Source organism: Pseudophryne corroboree, chromosome 5, assembly GCF_028390025.1.
Source record: "Pseudophryne corroboree isolate aPseCor3 chromosome 5, aPseCor3.hap2, whole genome shotgun sequence".
Taxonomy (NCBI): Eukaryota; Metazoa; Chordata; class Amphibia; order Anura; family Myobatrachidae; genus Pseudophryne; species Pseudophryne corroboree.
Genome location: NC_086448.1, coordinates 13,674,785 through 13,688,666, shown reverse-complemented (window position 1 = coordinate 13,688,666; position 13,882 = coordinate 13,674,785). Strand labels below are relative to the sequence as shown.

Here is a 13,882-nt window from a genome sequence, read left to right as displayed (position 1 = left end):
AGGGTGAGCACTTCAGCCGGGCAGAGCACCAGGGGGAGTCAGGATATATTCAGGAGTTTAGGTAGCCGGGGAGCTCCCGAGACTTGCTGCCTACTCCTCAGCCGCCGTGGCCACGCCCCCAAGTTTTCAAGTTCTATCGGTTATAGTGTCAACTGTTTAGTTGTCAGTAACATTATGTGTCAACTTTAATGTTGTCTGTAATGTTATATGTAATTCTCCATTGTCAACCTCTCTATCGCTCCTGTTCGGCTCAGTAAAAAACACTGAGGTACTCTGGGAATATGGAGGGGAGGAGAGTTACTAAATTTAAATATTCAGTGCCCTGTTCCTGCGGAGGCCGTCCATATCCCAAGAGTACTCCAGTGACCCCTATGGATTCAAAGAAAAGGATTTACCTGGTAAGTACCAAAATCCTATTGTTGCTTTAGTCATGGAACTTTTGGGGGCCAGTGGGTTTTTTCCTCTCTTACACTGTGGACCTCCTATACCAAAAGACACATTCCGGTCGGTCCCATAATATCGGACGTTTTCTAATCTAATTACCACGACAACTCTGATCCAATACGCAGAAGCTGGAAAAAAGACGCACGCCATTACGTTGGCCGAGTTCCGGCAAATAGACGCACATTTGTAATGTCCGTTGTGGTGCGATAATTTCCCGGCTGGCATTATCGGCTCCCATTACATCCCGGCCTCTACGGCGTATCACACGGGGACGCATACCGTTTGATTTTCTGTGTCAGAAGCCAGTTTAGCTGCCGGTACGTTTGGCAGGAAACGTGTTCTCCATCGCTGGGGCGCTCAGCCTGTTCTCACCCTCTGCTTCTCTCTGATTTACAGGGCATCTTCATATCCCGTGTGGCCGAGGAGGGTCCTGCAGCTCGTGCTGGGGTGCGAGTGGGTGATAAACTCCTGGAGGTCAGTGCTGGGTACATGGTCAGTCAATGGTCCGTTCAGTAGGCATGTGTTGGGAGTGTCCTGGGCGGTGACTGGGAGGCGGCTAGAAACGGCAAATCGTGGCGATATTGTTCTGTTGTGTAGTCACCCAGAGTTTCGTTGGTGCGCCGGATGGCGTGTCTCGGGCGCACGATTGTAGCTCAGGAAACCACTTTGCATTAAGTCACAGACAAGCGACCCCCAGTAGACGCAGCTGAATCCGGCCCAGTGGGTGGAATGTTGAGCTGGTTTCTGTAGTGCAGTGCTGACGTGCGGCTCTCCACCTGGCAGGTGAACGGCGTTGATTTGCATAATGCAGAACATCACACGGCGGTGGAAGCGCTGCGGAGCTCCGGGACCTCCGTCTCTATGACTGTGTTGCGGGAGCGGATGGTGGAGCCTGAAAACCCCATCACCGTGACACCTTTGCGCCCTGAGGATGATTACAACCCACGGGAGAAACGCGTGGTCATCCAGTACCCCGAGGAGGAAGAGGAGTCTTTGCACAGCCCTGAACAACGGATCACTGCCTGCTTGATGCGTAACGATAAGGGACTGGGGTTCAGCATCGCGGGCGGCGTTGGCAGCACCCCTTACCGGGTAGGAGACACTGTGAGTATATTTATATGCAAGTGTAATGTATTGAGAAGGTGCCTAGTAGTACAACAGGGCATATGCGGTGTGTATGTGTGTATCACCCTTCTCGTGGTTCTTCCTGATGAATCTCTGATTTCCAGATATAGCTTCCAGCAATACTCACACGTAGAATAGGGAGGGGTATCATTATATAGTAGAGTAAAGATATATATATATATGAGAGAGAGAGAGCATTGTATGATACAGAGTAATTTCATAACTTTCCCTTAGTCACACAGAGGATACAGTTCTTCACTGTTGAATTCTGTTTTATTTTAACTTTTTCTTATAAGTTCTTGGATCCCGAATTTTAATTGACGTTTAGTTTTGATGACGCAATGTAAAGCACAAGATCATTCTGCCACGCAGGTAGTGCAAGTTGTACGGCTGCCTATCGCGTTCTCTGGTTATGCAGCACGAATACGTACGTCACATTGCATGCAGCTGCAGAGGCAGAATGTGCTGTCCGCTGGCTAGGCCAGGCCTAATAGCTGCGTTTCTCACTTTCTTACTTGGGTGTAACCTGGTCTGTGTGGGAGAAAAGGATACGTATGTGATGTCACATCTCATTATAGAATTAGTGAAAAGTATAACTCGCTTCTCATTCTGTATTTGGACAATGGCCAGTGCGCGCCGGCTGCGTAGGGCTGGCCAGTGCGCGCCGGCTGCGTAGGGCTGGCCAGTGCGCGCTGGCTGCATAGGGCTAGCCACTGCGCTGACTTCATAAAGCTCTGGTACATCTCACTGTCCACATTGTATAAACATGGGGTCTTTCCGCGCCAGCGTTTCACATCGGTTTCATGTACTTCATGGATTGCCACAGACTTGCCTCTGGCAGTGAAAGAGTCTGGGGGCTGAAAATAGCCTCCTCCAGTTATATGACACCTGCTCCCGCCACTCCTGAAATTCTGAGACCTGGGATCGGGATATTTTGGGTAAGCTGATGACGGAGGCTCCGTCCAGTCTGCAGAGCGAAACGGCACGAGGCTCCGTATTTGTGTGAATGCATCTTATGCGTCTGTGTGTATCGGTTAGGGGAAGAGTTTGGGGGGGCAGAGCGCGGTACTTAACGGAACCTTTCTAATTCTAGGGTATATTCATCTCACGGATAGCAGAAGGGGGAGCTGCGCATCGAGACGGAACACTTAGGGTTGGAGACCGGGTCTTGTCTGTAAGTAGCCTCCGTCACTGGCAGTGTCATAGTAATGTCTGTGGCAGTCACGCTGCGTTCCTCTCTCAGCTGCCGCTCTGGTAATAGCCTCTGACAGATGAGTGCTGCGTTGGGTGACTCATGGGAAATGGCATTTATTATGGGCACGGGTAGTTTATAAATCTCTGGGCAGAGTTCTCCCCTGGTTCTGTGCAGCAGACCCGGGCTCAGTGCCCCCCTAGCCGAGCAGATCAGACGCCAAGGTGGGTTACTCATCTGGGGATCGGGGTGGTCTATACGGAGGACCTGGAGTAAAGGAGATCTGACCTGTCTAGCCATCGTGGGTCCAGGGAGCGCTCTGTAATGTCACCTGTGTGTGTGTCCTCTGTAATCCGCCTAACCATCTCCTTCCTTTTCCAAGCGTGTCGCCAGCCTTCTGTCTCTCGCTCTGTGACCTGTCCCTACGAACCTAACCTCTAATCTGCCCCCTGACCCCCAATCTCCTGGCATGTTCCTCTCCGGCTCTCTCTTCTGGTGGTGGGATCCTGTCTTTCGGGGATGGTACCCTTCTTGTAGCCGGTGGTAAGAGTGGATACTGCCTCGTCAGTGCTGACTTCTGTGTGTGTGCTCTGTGCCGCCGGCCGCAAAGCTCCTGCTGCGTGCCTCTTACCGGCTTATCCAACGCGGCCAATGGGCGTTAGTCTGCAGGCGACAGTAACTCAGAGGAAGGGATGATGGCTAACATGGTCTTCGCACAACACAAGCGGGTCATTGACCTCCATACAAAGGAGCGGTTAGCATTCTCCGGCCTTGGGATTGTTTGGTCTGTCTTACTAATATATACTATGGAGGGATTGCAGTAGGTGACTACGTAAGGCTGGCAGGATTGTGCGGTTGACCCTCTGGCTTTGCACATTGTTCTAGATCAATGGGGTAGACATGACAGAAGCCAGGCATGATCAGGCAGTAGCCCTGCTTACCAGCACCTCCCCCACCATTACTCTGCTGGTGAAGAGAGAGCCGCCCCAAGCAGGGGCCGGGACAGACCCAAGATCCTCTCCGTCATTGCACAGAGCTCGTCCGCGCTCGCCGCCGCCTCCCGCGGAGAGTGAGAATGGCGAAGCCGAAGAGGAGTCGGGATCTCTGAGGAACCACTGTAGCCAGAGAATGGAGGACGAGTATCCCGTTGAGGTGAGGCACAGGTGGCTTCCTGGCTCTGGCCTGTAGCTGTTTACTGGTCATTATATAATAAGGGGACTATGGTCTAGGACAGGCCGGACGTCACTGAGGTGATGCCTCTTTGCCCACTTTGAGCTGGATTAAAACAAAAAAATGGCGGCCTCGCGTCTTATGGAAGAACTGGGAACAGAGGGGAAGGTCAGCGTCTTCCATCCGGCGAATGTTCAGCATGGCACGATCAGTCCTAGAGGTTCCGGCCTGTTGTAGACTGTAAGGAGGTGGGGGGGGGGGTTCAGTTAGTGCTTGACTTGCGATGATCCGTTCCAGAACCGCAGATGCTGGCCAATAACATCTCTGGAGTGCCCTCGCATCCTATATGGGTGCACAGGAAACGTGATGTTTAGCCTACTATAACGGGCAAATACAGTACTGTGCAAAAGTCTTAGGCAGGTGTGGAAAAAATGCTGCAAAGTAAGAATTTTATCAACAAAATGCAAAGTGAATGAACAGAAGAGACATCTAAATCCAATCAGTATTTGGTGTGACCTCCCTTGGGCTTCAGAACATCATCAATTCTTCTAGGTACACTTGCACACAGTTTTTGAAGGAACTCTGCAGGGAGGTTGTTCCAGACTTCTTGGAGAACTAACCACAGAACTTCTGTGGATGTAGCTTGCTCAGATCCTTCTGTCTCTTCATGTGATCCCAGACAGACTCCATGATGTTGAGATCAGGGCTCTGTGGGGGCCATATCATCACTTCCAGGACTCCTTGTTCTTCTTTACGCTGAAGATAGTTCTTAATGACAATGACTGTTTGTGGTCGTTGTCCTGCTGCAGAATACATTTGGAGCCAGTCAGACGCCTCCCTTCCTTGCAAGTGTACCTAGAGGGATTGATGCTGCTTTGAAGGCAGAGGGCGTTCTCCACAGATATTGATGTCATTTAGATTCCTCTTCTGCTCATTCACTTTGCATTTTTTGTTAATTGATCAAAATAAACTATTAACACTTTTATTTTTTAAAGCATTTATTCCACACCTGCCTAAAACTTTAGCACAGTACTGTATGTGCGGGGAAAGAATCTGCATGTCAGCAATAAGACGCAATGGCTACATATAGGGTAGATAAGTCGGTATCGGCCATGTGTCTTATACAGGCAGGTCGTGACCTTGTTCCTTATTACAGGAGATCTGTCTGGTGAAGGCTGGGGGCCCCCTAGGGCTCAGTATAGTGGGCGGCAGTGACCACTCCAGTCACCCATTCGGAGTAAGTGAACCTGGAGTTTTCATCTCGAAGGTGAGCGATCCCTGATCCCCCGCGTTGTGTATTTCCTGTATCTCTGCTGAACGCGGTTACTGAGCCGATGCGCTGTGGTAACTGTCTCTCCTCCACTGAACAGGTGATCCCCCGCGGGGTGGCTGCGCGCAGTGGGCTCAGGGTCGGAGACCGGATTTTAGAGGCGGCTGGAGTGGATCTGAGACATGCCACTCACCAGGACGCTGTGAAAGCTCTGCTGTGCCCTGCCCAGGAACTCCGCTTGCTGGTGAGGAGAGACCCTCCTCCTCTGGGCATGCAGGTATCGCACCAAACACACGTTATGTACACGTCTTACAGGTGATCGTGGGAGGAAACCTGGGGGTTCACATAGAGGTGCTACACGGATGTCCAGCTAGGACTGGTATGTGATGGTGTTACACGGATAGTTACATGTTCAGCTGGGACTGGTATGTGATGTGTTATATGGATAGTTACATGTTCAGCTGGGACTGGTATGTGATGTGTTACACGGATAGTTACATGTTCAGCTTGGACTGGTATGTGATGTGTTACACGGATAGTTACGTGTTCAGCTGGGACTGGTATGTGATGTGTTACACGGATAGTTACATGTTCTGCTGGGACTGGTATGTGATGTGTTACACGGATAGTTACATGTTCAGCTGGGACTGGTATGTGATGAGGTTACACGGATAGTTACATGTTCAGCTGGGACTGGTATGTGATGGTGTTACACGGATAGTTACGTGTTCAGCTGGGACTGGTATGTGATGGTGTTACACGGATAGTTACATGTTCAGCTGGGACTGGTATGTGATGATGTTACACGGATAGTTACATGTTCAGCTGGGACTGGTATGTGATGAGGTTACACGGATAGTCACATTTTCAGCGTGGACTGGTATGTGATGTGTTACATGGATAGTTACATGTTCAGCTTGGACTGGTATGTGATGTGTTACACGGATAGTTACATGTTCAGCTGGGACTGGTATGTGATGGTGTTACACGGATAGTTACGTGTTCAGCTGGGACTGGTATGTGATGGTGTTACACGGATAGTTACATGTTCAGCTGGGACTGGTATGTGATGAGGTTACACGGATAGTCACATTTTCAGCGTGGACTGGTATGTGATGTGTTACATGGATAGTTACATGTTCAGCTTGGACTGGTATGTGATGTGTTACACGGATAGTTACATGTTCAGCTGGGACTGGTATGTGATGGTGTTACACGGATAGTTACGTGTTCAGCTGGGACTGGTATGTGATGGTGTTACACGGATAGTTACATGTTCAGCTGGGACTGGTATGTGATGGTCTTACACGGATAGTTACATGTTCAGCTGGGACTGGTATGTGATGGTCTTACACGGATAGTTACATGTTCAGCTGGGACTGGTATGTGATGGTGTTACACGGATAGTTACGTGTTCAGCTTTTACTGGTATGTGATGTGTTACACGGATAGTTACATGTTCAGCTGGGACTGATATGTGATGGTGTTACAAGGATAGTTACGTGTTCAGCTGGGACTGGTATGTGATGGTGTTACACGGATAGTTACATGTTCAGCTGGGACTGGTATGTGATGGTCTTACACGGATAGTTACATGTTCAGCTGGGACTGGTATGTGATGGTGTTACACGGATAGTTACATGTTCAGCTGGGACTGGTATGTGATGGTCTTACACGGATAGTTACATGTTCAGCTGGGACTGGTATGTGATGGTGTTACACGGATAGTTACATGTTCAGCTGGGACTGGTATGTGATGGTGTTACACGGATAGTTACGTGTTCAGCTGGGACTGGTATGTGATGGTGTTACACGGATAGTTACATGTTCAGCTGGGACTGGTATGTGATGGTGTTACACGGATAGTTACGTGTTCAGCTTGGACTGGTATGTGATGGTCTTACACGGATAGTTACGTGTTCAGCTTGGACTGGTATGTGATGGTCTTACACGGATAGTTACATGTTCAGCTGGGACTGGTATGTGATGTGTTACATGGATAGTTACATGTTCAGCTGGGACTGGTATGTGATGGTGTTACACGGATAGTTACGTGTTCAGCTGGGACTGGTATGTGATGGTGTTACACGGATAGTTACATGTTCAGCTGGGACTGGTATGTGATGGTGTTACACGGATAGTTACGTGTTCAGCTGGGACTGGTACATGATGGTGTTACACGGATAGTTACATGTTCAGCTAGGACTGGTATGTGATAGTTTTACACGGATAGTTACGTGTTCAGCTGGGACTGGTACATGATGGTGTTACACGGATAGTTACATGTTCAGCTGGGACTGGTATGTGATGGTGTTACATGGATAGTTACTTATTCAGCTCGGACTGTTATGTGATGATGTTACATGGATAGTCACATGCTCAGCTTGGACTCGTATGTGATGGTGTTACACGGATAGTTACATGCTTAGCTGGGACTGGTATATGATGGTGTTACATGGATAGTTACATGTTCAGCTTGGACTGGTATGTGATGGTGTTACACATATAGTTACATGTTCAGCTTGGACTGGCATTTGATGTTACACGGATAGTCACATGTTCAGCTTGGACTGGTATTTGATGTTACATTGATAGTCACATGTTCAGCGGAGACTGGTGTGTGATGGTGTTACACGGATAGTTACATGCTTAGCTGGGACTGGTATATGATGGTGTTACACGGAGAGTTACATGTTCAGCTGGGACTGGTATGTGATGGTATTACACGGATAGTTACATGTTCAGCATGGACTGGTATGTGATGGTCTTACACGGATAGTTACATGCTTAGCTGTGTCTGGTATGTGATGGTATTACACGGATAGTTACATGTTCAGCTTGGACTGGTATGTGATGGTGTTACACATATAGTTACATGTTCAGCTTGGACTGGCATTTGATGTTACACGGATAGTCACATGTTCAGCTTGGACTGGTATTTGATGTTACATGGATAGTCACATGTTCAGCGGAGACTGGTGTGTGATGGTGTTACATGATAATAGGTACATGCTTAGCTAGTACTGGTATGTGATGGTGTTACACAGATAGTTACATGTTCAGCTTGGACTGGCATTTGATGTTACACGGATAGTCACATGTTCAGCGGAGACTGGTATGTGATGGCTTTACATGGATAGTTACATGTTCAGCTAGGACTGGTATGTGATGGTGTTACACGGAGAGTTACATGTTCAGCTGGGACTGGTATGTGATGGTATTACACGGATAGTTACATGTTCAGCATGGACTGGTATGTGATGGTCTTACACGGATAGTTACATGCTTAGCTGTGTCTGGTATGTGATGGTATTACACGGATAGTTACATGTTCAGCTTGGACTGGTATGTGATGGTGTTACACGGATAGTTACATGTTCAGCTGGGACTGGTACATGATGGTGTTACACGGATAGTTACATGTTCAGCTGGGACTGGTACATGATGGTGTTACACGGATAGTTACATGTTCAGCTGGGACTGGTATGTGATGGTTTTACACGGATAGTCACATTTTCAGCGTGGACTGGTATGTGATGGTCTACATGGGTAGTTACATGTTCACCTGGGACTGGTATGTAATGAGGTTACACGGATAGTCACATATTCAGCTGAGACTGGTATGTGATGGTGTTACACGGATAGTTACATGCTTAGCTGGGACTGGTATATGATGGTGTTACATGGATAGTTACATGTTCAGCTTGGACTGGTATGTGATGGTGTTACACATCTAGTTACATGTTCAGCTTGGACTGGCATTTGATGTTACACGGATAGTCACATGTTCAGCGGAGACTGGTATGTGATGGTATTACATGGATTGTTACATGCTTAGCTGGGGCTGGTATATGATGGTGTTACACGGATAGTTACATGTTCAGCTGGGACTGGTATGTGATGATCTTACGTGGATAGTTACGTGTTTAGCTGGGACTGGTATGTTATGATGTTACATGGATAGTTACATGCTTAGCTGGGACTGGTATGTGATGGTGTTACACGGATCGTTACATGTTCAGCTGGGATTGGTATGTGATGTTACATGGATAGTTACATGTTCAGCTGGGACTGGTATGTGATGTGTTAGACGGATAGTCACATGTTCAGTCGGTACTGGTATGTGATGTTACACGGATAGTTACATGTTCAGCTGGGACTGGTATGTGATATTACACGGATAATTGCATGTTCAGTTGGGACCTGGTATGTGATGTGTTACACGGATAGTCACATGTTCTGCTGGGACTGGTATGTGATGTGTTACATGGACAGTTACATGTTCAGCTGGGACTGGTATGTGATGTGTTACACGGATAGTCACATGTTCAGCTGGGACTGGTATGTGATGTGTTACATGGACAGTTACATGTTCAGATGGGACTGGTATGTGATGTTATTACACGGATAGTCACATGTTCATTTGGGACTGGTATGTGATGTGTTACACGGATAGTCACATGTTCAGCTGGTACTGGTATGTGATGGCATTACATGGATAGTCACATGTTCAGCTGGTACTGGTATGTGATGACATTACACGGATAGTCACATGTTTAGCTGGTACTGGTATGTGTTGGCATTACATGTATAGTCACATGTTTAGCTGGTACTGGTATGTGATGGCATTACACGGATAGTCACATGTTAAGCTGGTACTGGTATGTGATGGCATTACACGGATAGTCACATGTTTAGCTGGTACTGGTATGTGATGGCATTACATGGATAGTCACATGTTTAGCTGGTACTGGTATGTGATGGCATTACACGGATAGTCACATGTTTAGCTGGTACTGGTATGTGATGGCATTACACGGATAGTCACATGTTTAGCTGGTACTGGTATGTGATGGCATTACATGGATAGTCACATGTTTAGCTGGTACTGGTATGTGATGGCATTACACGGATAGTCACATGTTTAGCTGGTACTGGTATGTGATGGCATTACATGGATAGTCACATGTTTTAGCTGGGACTGGTTTGGGACGGATGTTTATGATCAGTTTACGTTCCCATAGTAGGTGTCCTCAGGAGACTGTAACACACGTGACGCTGTCCCCCTGCACTGCAGCTTAAGTGCTACAAATAACGCTACGCTGAGAGCTAGTTTGGAGGGGGCGCGAGGCACAGGACTATAGGACTGGGGTGATACGGTTTACCAGCGGCCGGGATCTTGATGGAATGATTCCTGACACGGGCTATATAAGTAACCCTCCCCCAATACCCCCCTTTCCGCAGCCTTACCCCTCCCCGGTGGTGCCTAAACCTAATCCCCCTGACCCCCCCCCCCCCACTTCCACCTGGGGTGCCTGAACGTATCCCTCCCTTCCCCCGGCCTAACCGCAACCCACACCAGGGGTGGCCAAACCTACGTTATGGAGACGCGTTTACCACAGAGACAGAACATATCATATGGGTCGCTAGGTACACCCCCCCCCCCCCCCCTCCCCCCCCGTGATGCCGGCACCCACTGATTTTCCTCTGGTCTGGCGTACACTCTCCATTACTGTATCGTTGCAGCCGCAGACAGCGCCACCTGCTGTACCGTCCTGATAGCCGCCTCCTGCTGCACCGTCCTGATAGCCGCCTCCTGCTGCACCGTCCTGATAGCCGCCTCCTGCTGCACCGTACCGATAGCCGCCTCCTGCTGCACCGTCCCGATAGCCGCCTCCTGCTGCACCGTCCCGATAGCCGCCTCCTGCTGCACCGTCCCGATAGCCGCCTCCTGCTGCACCGTCCCGATAGCCGCCTCCTGCTGCACCGTCCCGATAGCCGCCTCCTGCTGCACCGTCCCGATAGCCGCCTCCTGCTGCACCGTCCCGATAGCCGCCTCCTGCTGCACCGTCCCGATAGCCGCCTCCTGCTGCACCGTCCCGATAGCCGCCTCCTCCGTCTGCACCGCCCCGATAGGCGCCTCCGTCTGCACCGCCCCGATAGGCGCCTCCGTCTGCACCGCCCCGATAGGCGCCTCCGTCTGCACCGCCCCGATAGGCGCCTCCGTCTGCACCGCCCCGATAGCCGCCACCTGCTGCACCGCCCCGATAGCCGCCTCCGTCTGCACCGCCCCGATAGCCGCCACCTGCTGCACCGCCCCGATAGCCGCCTCCTGCTGCACCGCTGCTGCTGCACCGTCCCGATAGCCGCCTCCTGCTGCACCGCTGCTGCTGCACCGTCCCGATAGCCGCCTCCGTCTGCACCGCCCCGATAGCCGCCTCCGTCTGCACCGCCCCGATAGCCGCCTCCGTCTGCACCGCCCCTAGAGGCGCCTCCGTCTGCACCGCCCCGATAGGCGCCTCCGTCTGCACCGCCCCGATAGGCGCCTCCTGCTGCGTTATAATAATAATATAACCGCCAAGTGTTTGTCTCCCGCAGGAAATCTGCATTGTGAAGACTCTCGGAGAGAAACTGGGCATCAGTATTCGTGGTGGAGCCAAGGGCCACCCAGGGAACCCTCTAGATCCCACTGATGAGGGGGTTTTTATCTCCAAGGTAAGTACCCCAACGACTGTGCCACAGGTGGAGGGAGGAAGCAGCGCTGTCTGCACATGACCCTCCAGTGTCGGCGCAGAGCTCTGTAGACATGCAGAACTAGGACGTGTAATGTATGGGGTAACAATGTCAGTGACCATACTGAAGCACGGATCATTTACATGAAACTTCTTAACTTCATTAAATAACTAAAGTGAACGGTGGGTACTACATATGAGTAGTTCCATGAGGGGTGCGAGGATACAGTGATATAGTTATCTGGGTGTAGAATTGGCAGTATTATAGTGTGTTTGGTTTTATGCTCCATTTGCAGAGTGTAGTACCGTCAGTTATATGTACAGATGTGTCACATAACATGAGACCCCTCAGTAAGCAGCCTCCATGTTTCATCCTGTCACTTCCTCTCCCCCCCCCCCCCCAGGTCAGCTCCTCTGGGGCGGCCGCCCGTGACGGCAGGCTGAGAGTCGGCATGCGGATCCTGGAGGTGAATCAGCAGAGTTTGCTGGGCATGACGCACACGGAGGCGGTGCAGGCTTTGCGCGGGGTGGGTGACACCCTCCTCATCCTGGTGTGCGATGGATTTGACCCCACGTCCTCTGCTTCCATAGAGGTGAGACGTCATACTCTCCTCCCCCGTCTGTGCATGCGTTCATTGTACAGTATACAGTCCGCTATGGGTAACGGCGCCTCCAGGTTTCGGTACTGGTCAGTTACTAGAGGAGGGCATATTGTGTGCGGGATCATACACCGCGTATTCTGACCGAGACATTTCCAGTGATGAGTCTGATGGTCCAGTAACCTTATACATTGCAGCTGCTTCTCTGTTCTGGGCGACAGTGGGAACCTTGGGGTATAGAGGGCACTGTGAGGAGCTGGCACATCAGTTTAACTTCCGTTTTCTGCTAAACCAAAGGGGCAGGCGTCCTGGCACCAAGCCGGTCATCCGCACCTAAACCAGTCTGGTGTGGGCCCACCAGCTTCAATTTCCACCATGACATCTCCACGCCATGTCTCTTCCATAGGACGAAGCTGAACACTTGCCCAACCAGCTGTTACTGTCTACGCGAGATTTCGCCCAGATTCCTAAAGCCCATGTAGGCATCGGTATTCATTACACTTCTTTCCTGGCCCAGAGACCAGACCTGTGTTCAGTCCAACCGGGCCGGGCACTGTGCTGTCACCCCTATTTCTCCTTCATCCACTAGGGGCCACTGGAGTGTAGTTACAATGGGGAGATAGTAGGTGGTATTGGTAGCTGGCACTTTAAAAATTCTCACACTGTGGCTAGCTCCTCCCCTACTATCTCCCCTCCAAGCCAGTCTTAGTTAAGTGCCCGAGGTAGCTGGTTCACTTGGGTTTAGCTGAAGAATTTTCTTCTTTTTTCTTTATTATTTTATTTTTCTTACACACACTCACAGACTGGCAGCTCTGCCACTGCCAGTCTGCACCGTGGGAGCTGCCGGCGGGGTCCCATCGCAGCTGCGTGCGGCTAGGGATGAGCCCCGGCTGAGGGAGACACTGAGCTCTCCTGAGTTGGCGGACACCGCTGCGTGCGGCGCGTGTCGCGGCCACTCCATCCAGCAGAAGATTCCGGCAGCATGGCAGCGGTGAGTATCAAAAATGGTCGGACACCGCTGCGTGCGGCTTGTGTCGGGACCACCCCACCACAGAAGATTCCGGCTGGACGCCGCTGCGTGCGGCGTGTGTCGGGGCCGATCCACCAAGAACACAGTGGTGAGTGAAGTATACTTTATTTGTGGTGGCTATGTATGTTTTTAGAGCAATGCACTGTTTATTGTTGTACAACCCACTCCAGAAGGGCTCTCTGGGGCTGTAATGTACTTTATTGTATCCTTACCTGTCCTCCTCATGGAGAAACAGACAGGATGATTGGGGGAGGCTGAGTATGTGTTTATACAACCCTGACTGAAAAACGGGTGTGTGTCATTCTGATAACCCTCCGCTCCCCCAGCTCCCCGCACCCCCCGCACAGATCCCCACTCAGCGCGACTCACAGAGCCGGCACAGGGATCCCGCTCGAGCGCAAAGCAATGTTTAAATTTGGCGCCTTGTACGGAGGGGGCGGAGCTAAGTCCCGCTCTGTAGAGCGGGCTCAGCGCTCCCTGCTCCCCGGCGGCGACTCGCGCTCTGTTCAGCGCAACACTCCCCGGCGGCGGCTAGCAGAT

General features: G+C 50.6%; 1 protein-coding gene across 1 annotated transcript in view; it reads left to right on the top strand.

Moving 5' to 3' along the window:
- SCRIB (scribble planar cell polarity protein) overlaps positions 1–13,882 on the top strand; it is a 341,504-nt gene that overhangs the window by 207,849 nt on the left and 119,773 nt on the right. Inside the window, exons 16-23 of the mRNA XM_063924738.1 lie at positions 841–918; positions 1,228–1,548; positions 2,663–2,743; positions 3,647–3,913; positions 5,088–5,198; positions 5,302–5,478; positions 11,580–11,696; positions 12,118–12,306. Of these exons, the coding sequence (XP_063780808.1) occupies positions 841–918; positions 1,228–1,548; positions 2,663–2,743; positions 3,647–3,913; positions 5,088–5,198; positions 5,302–5,478; positions 11,580–11,696; positions 12,118–12,306 (1,341 nt within the window). The remainder of the gene's footprint in view (positions 1–840; positions 919–1,227; positions 1,549–2,662; positions 2,744–3,646; positions 3,914–5,087; positions 5,199–5,301; positions 5,479–11,579; positions 11,697–12,117; positions 12,307–13,882) is intronic.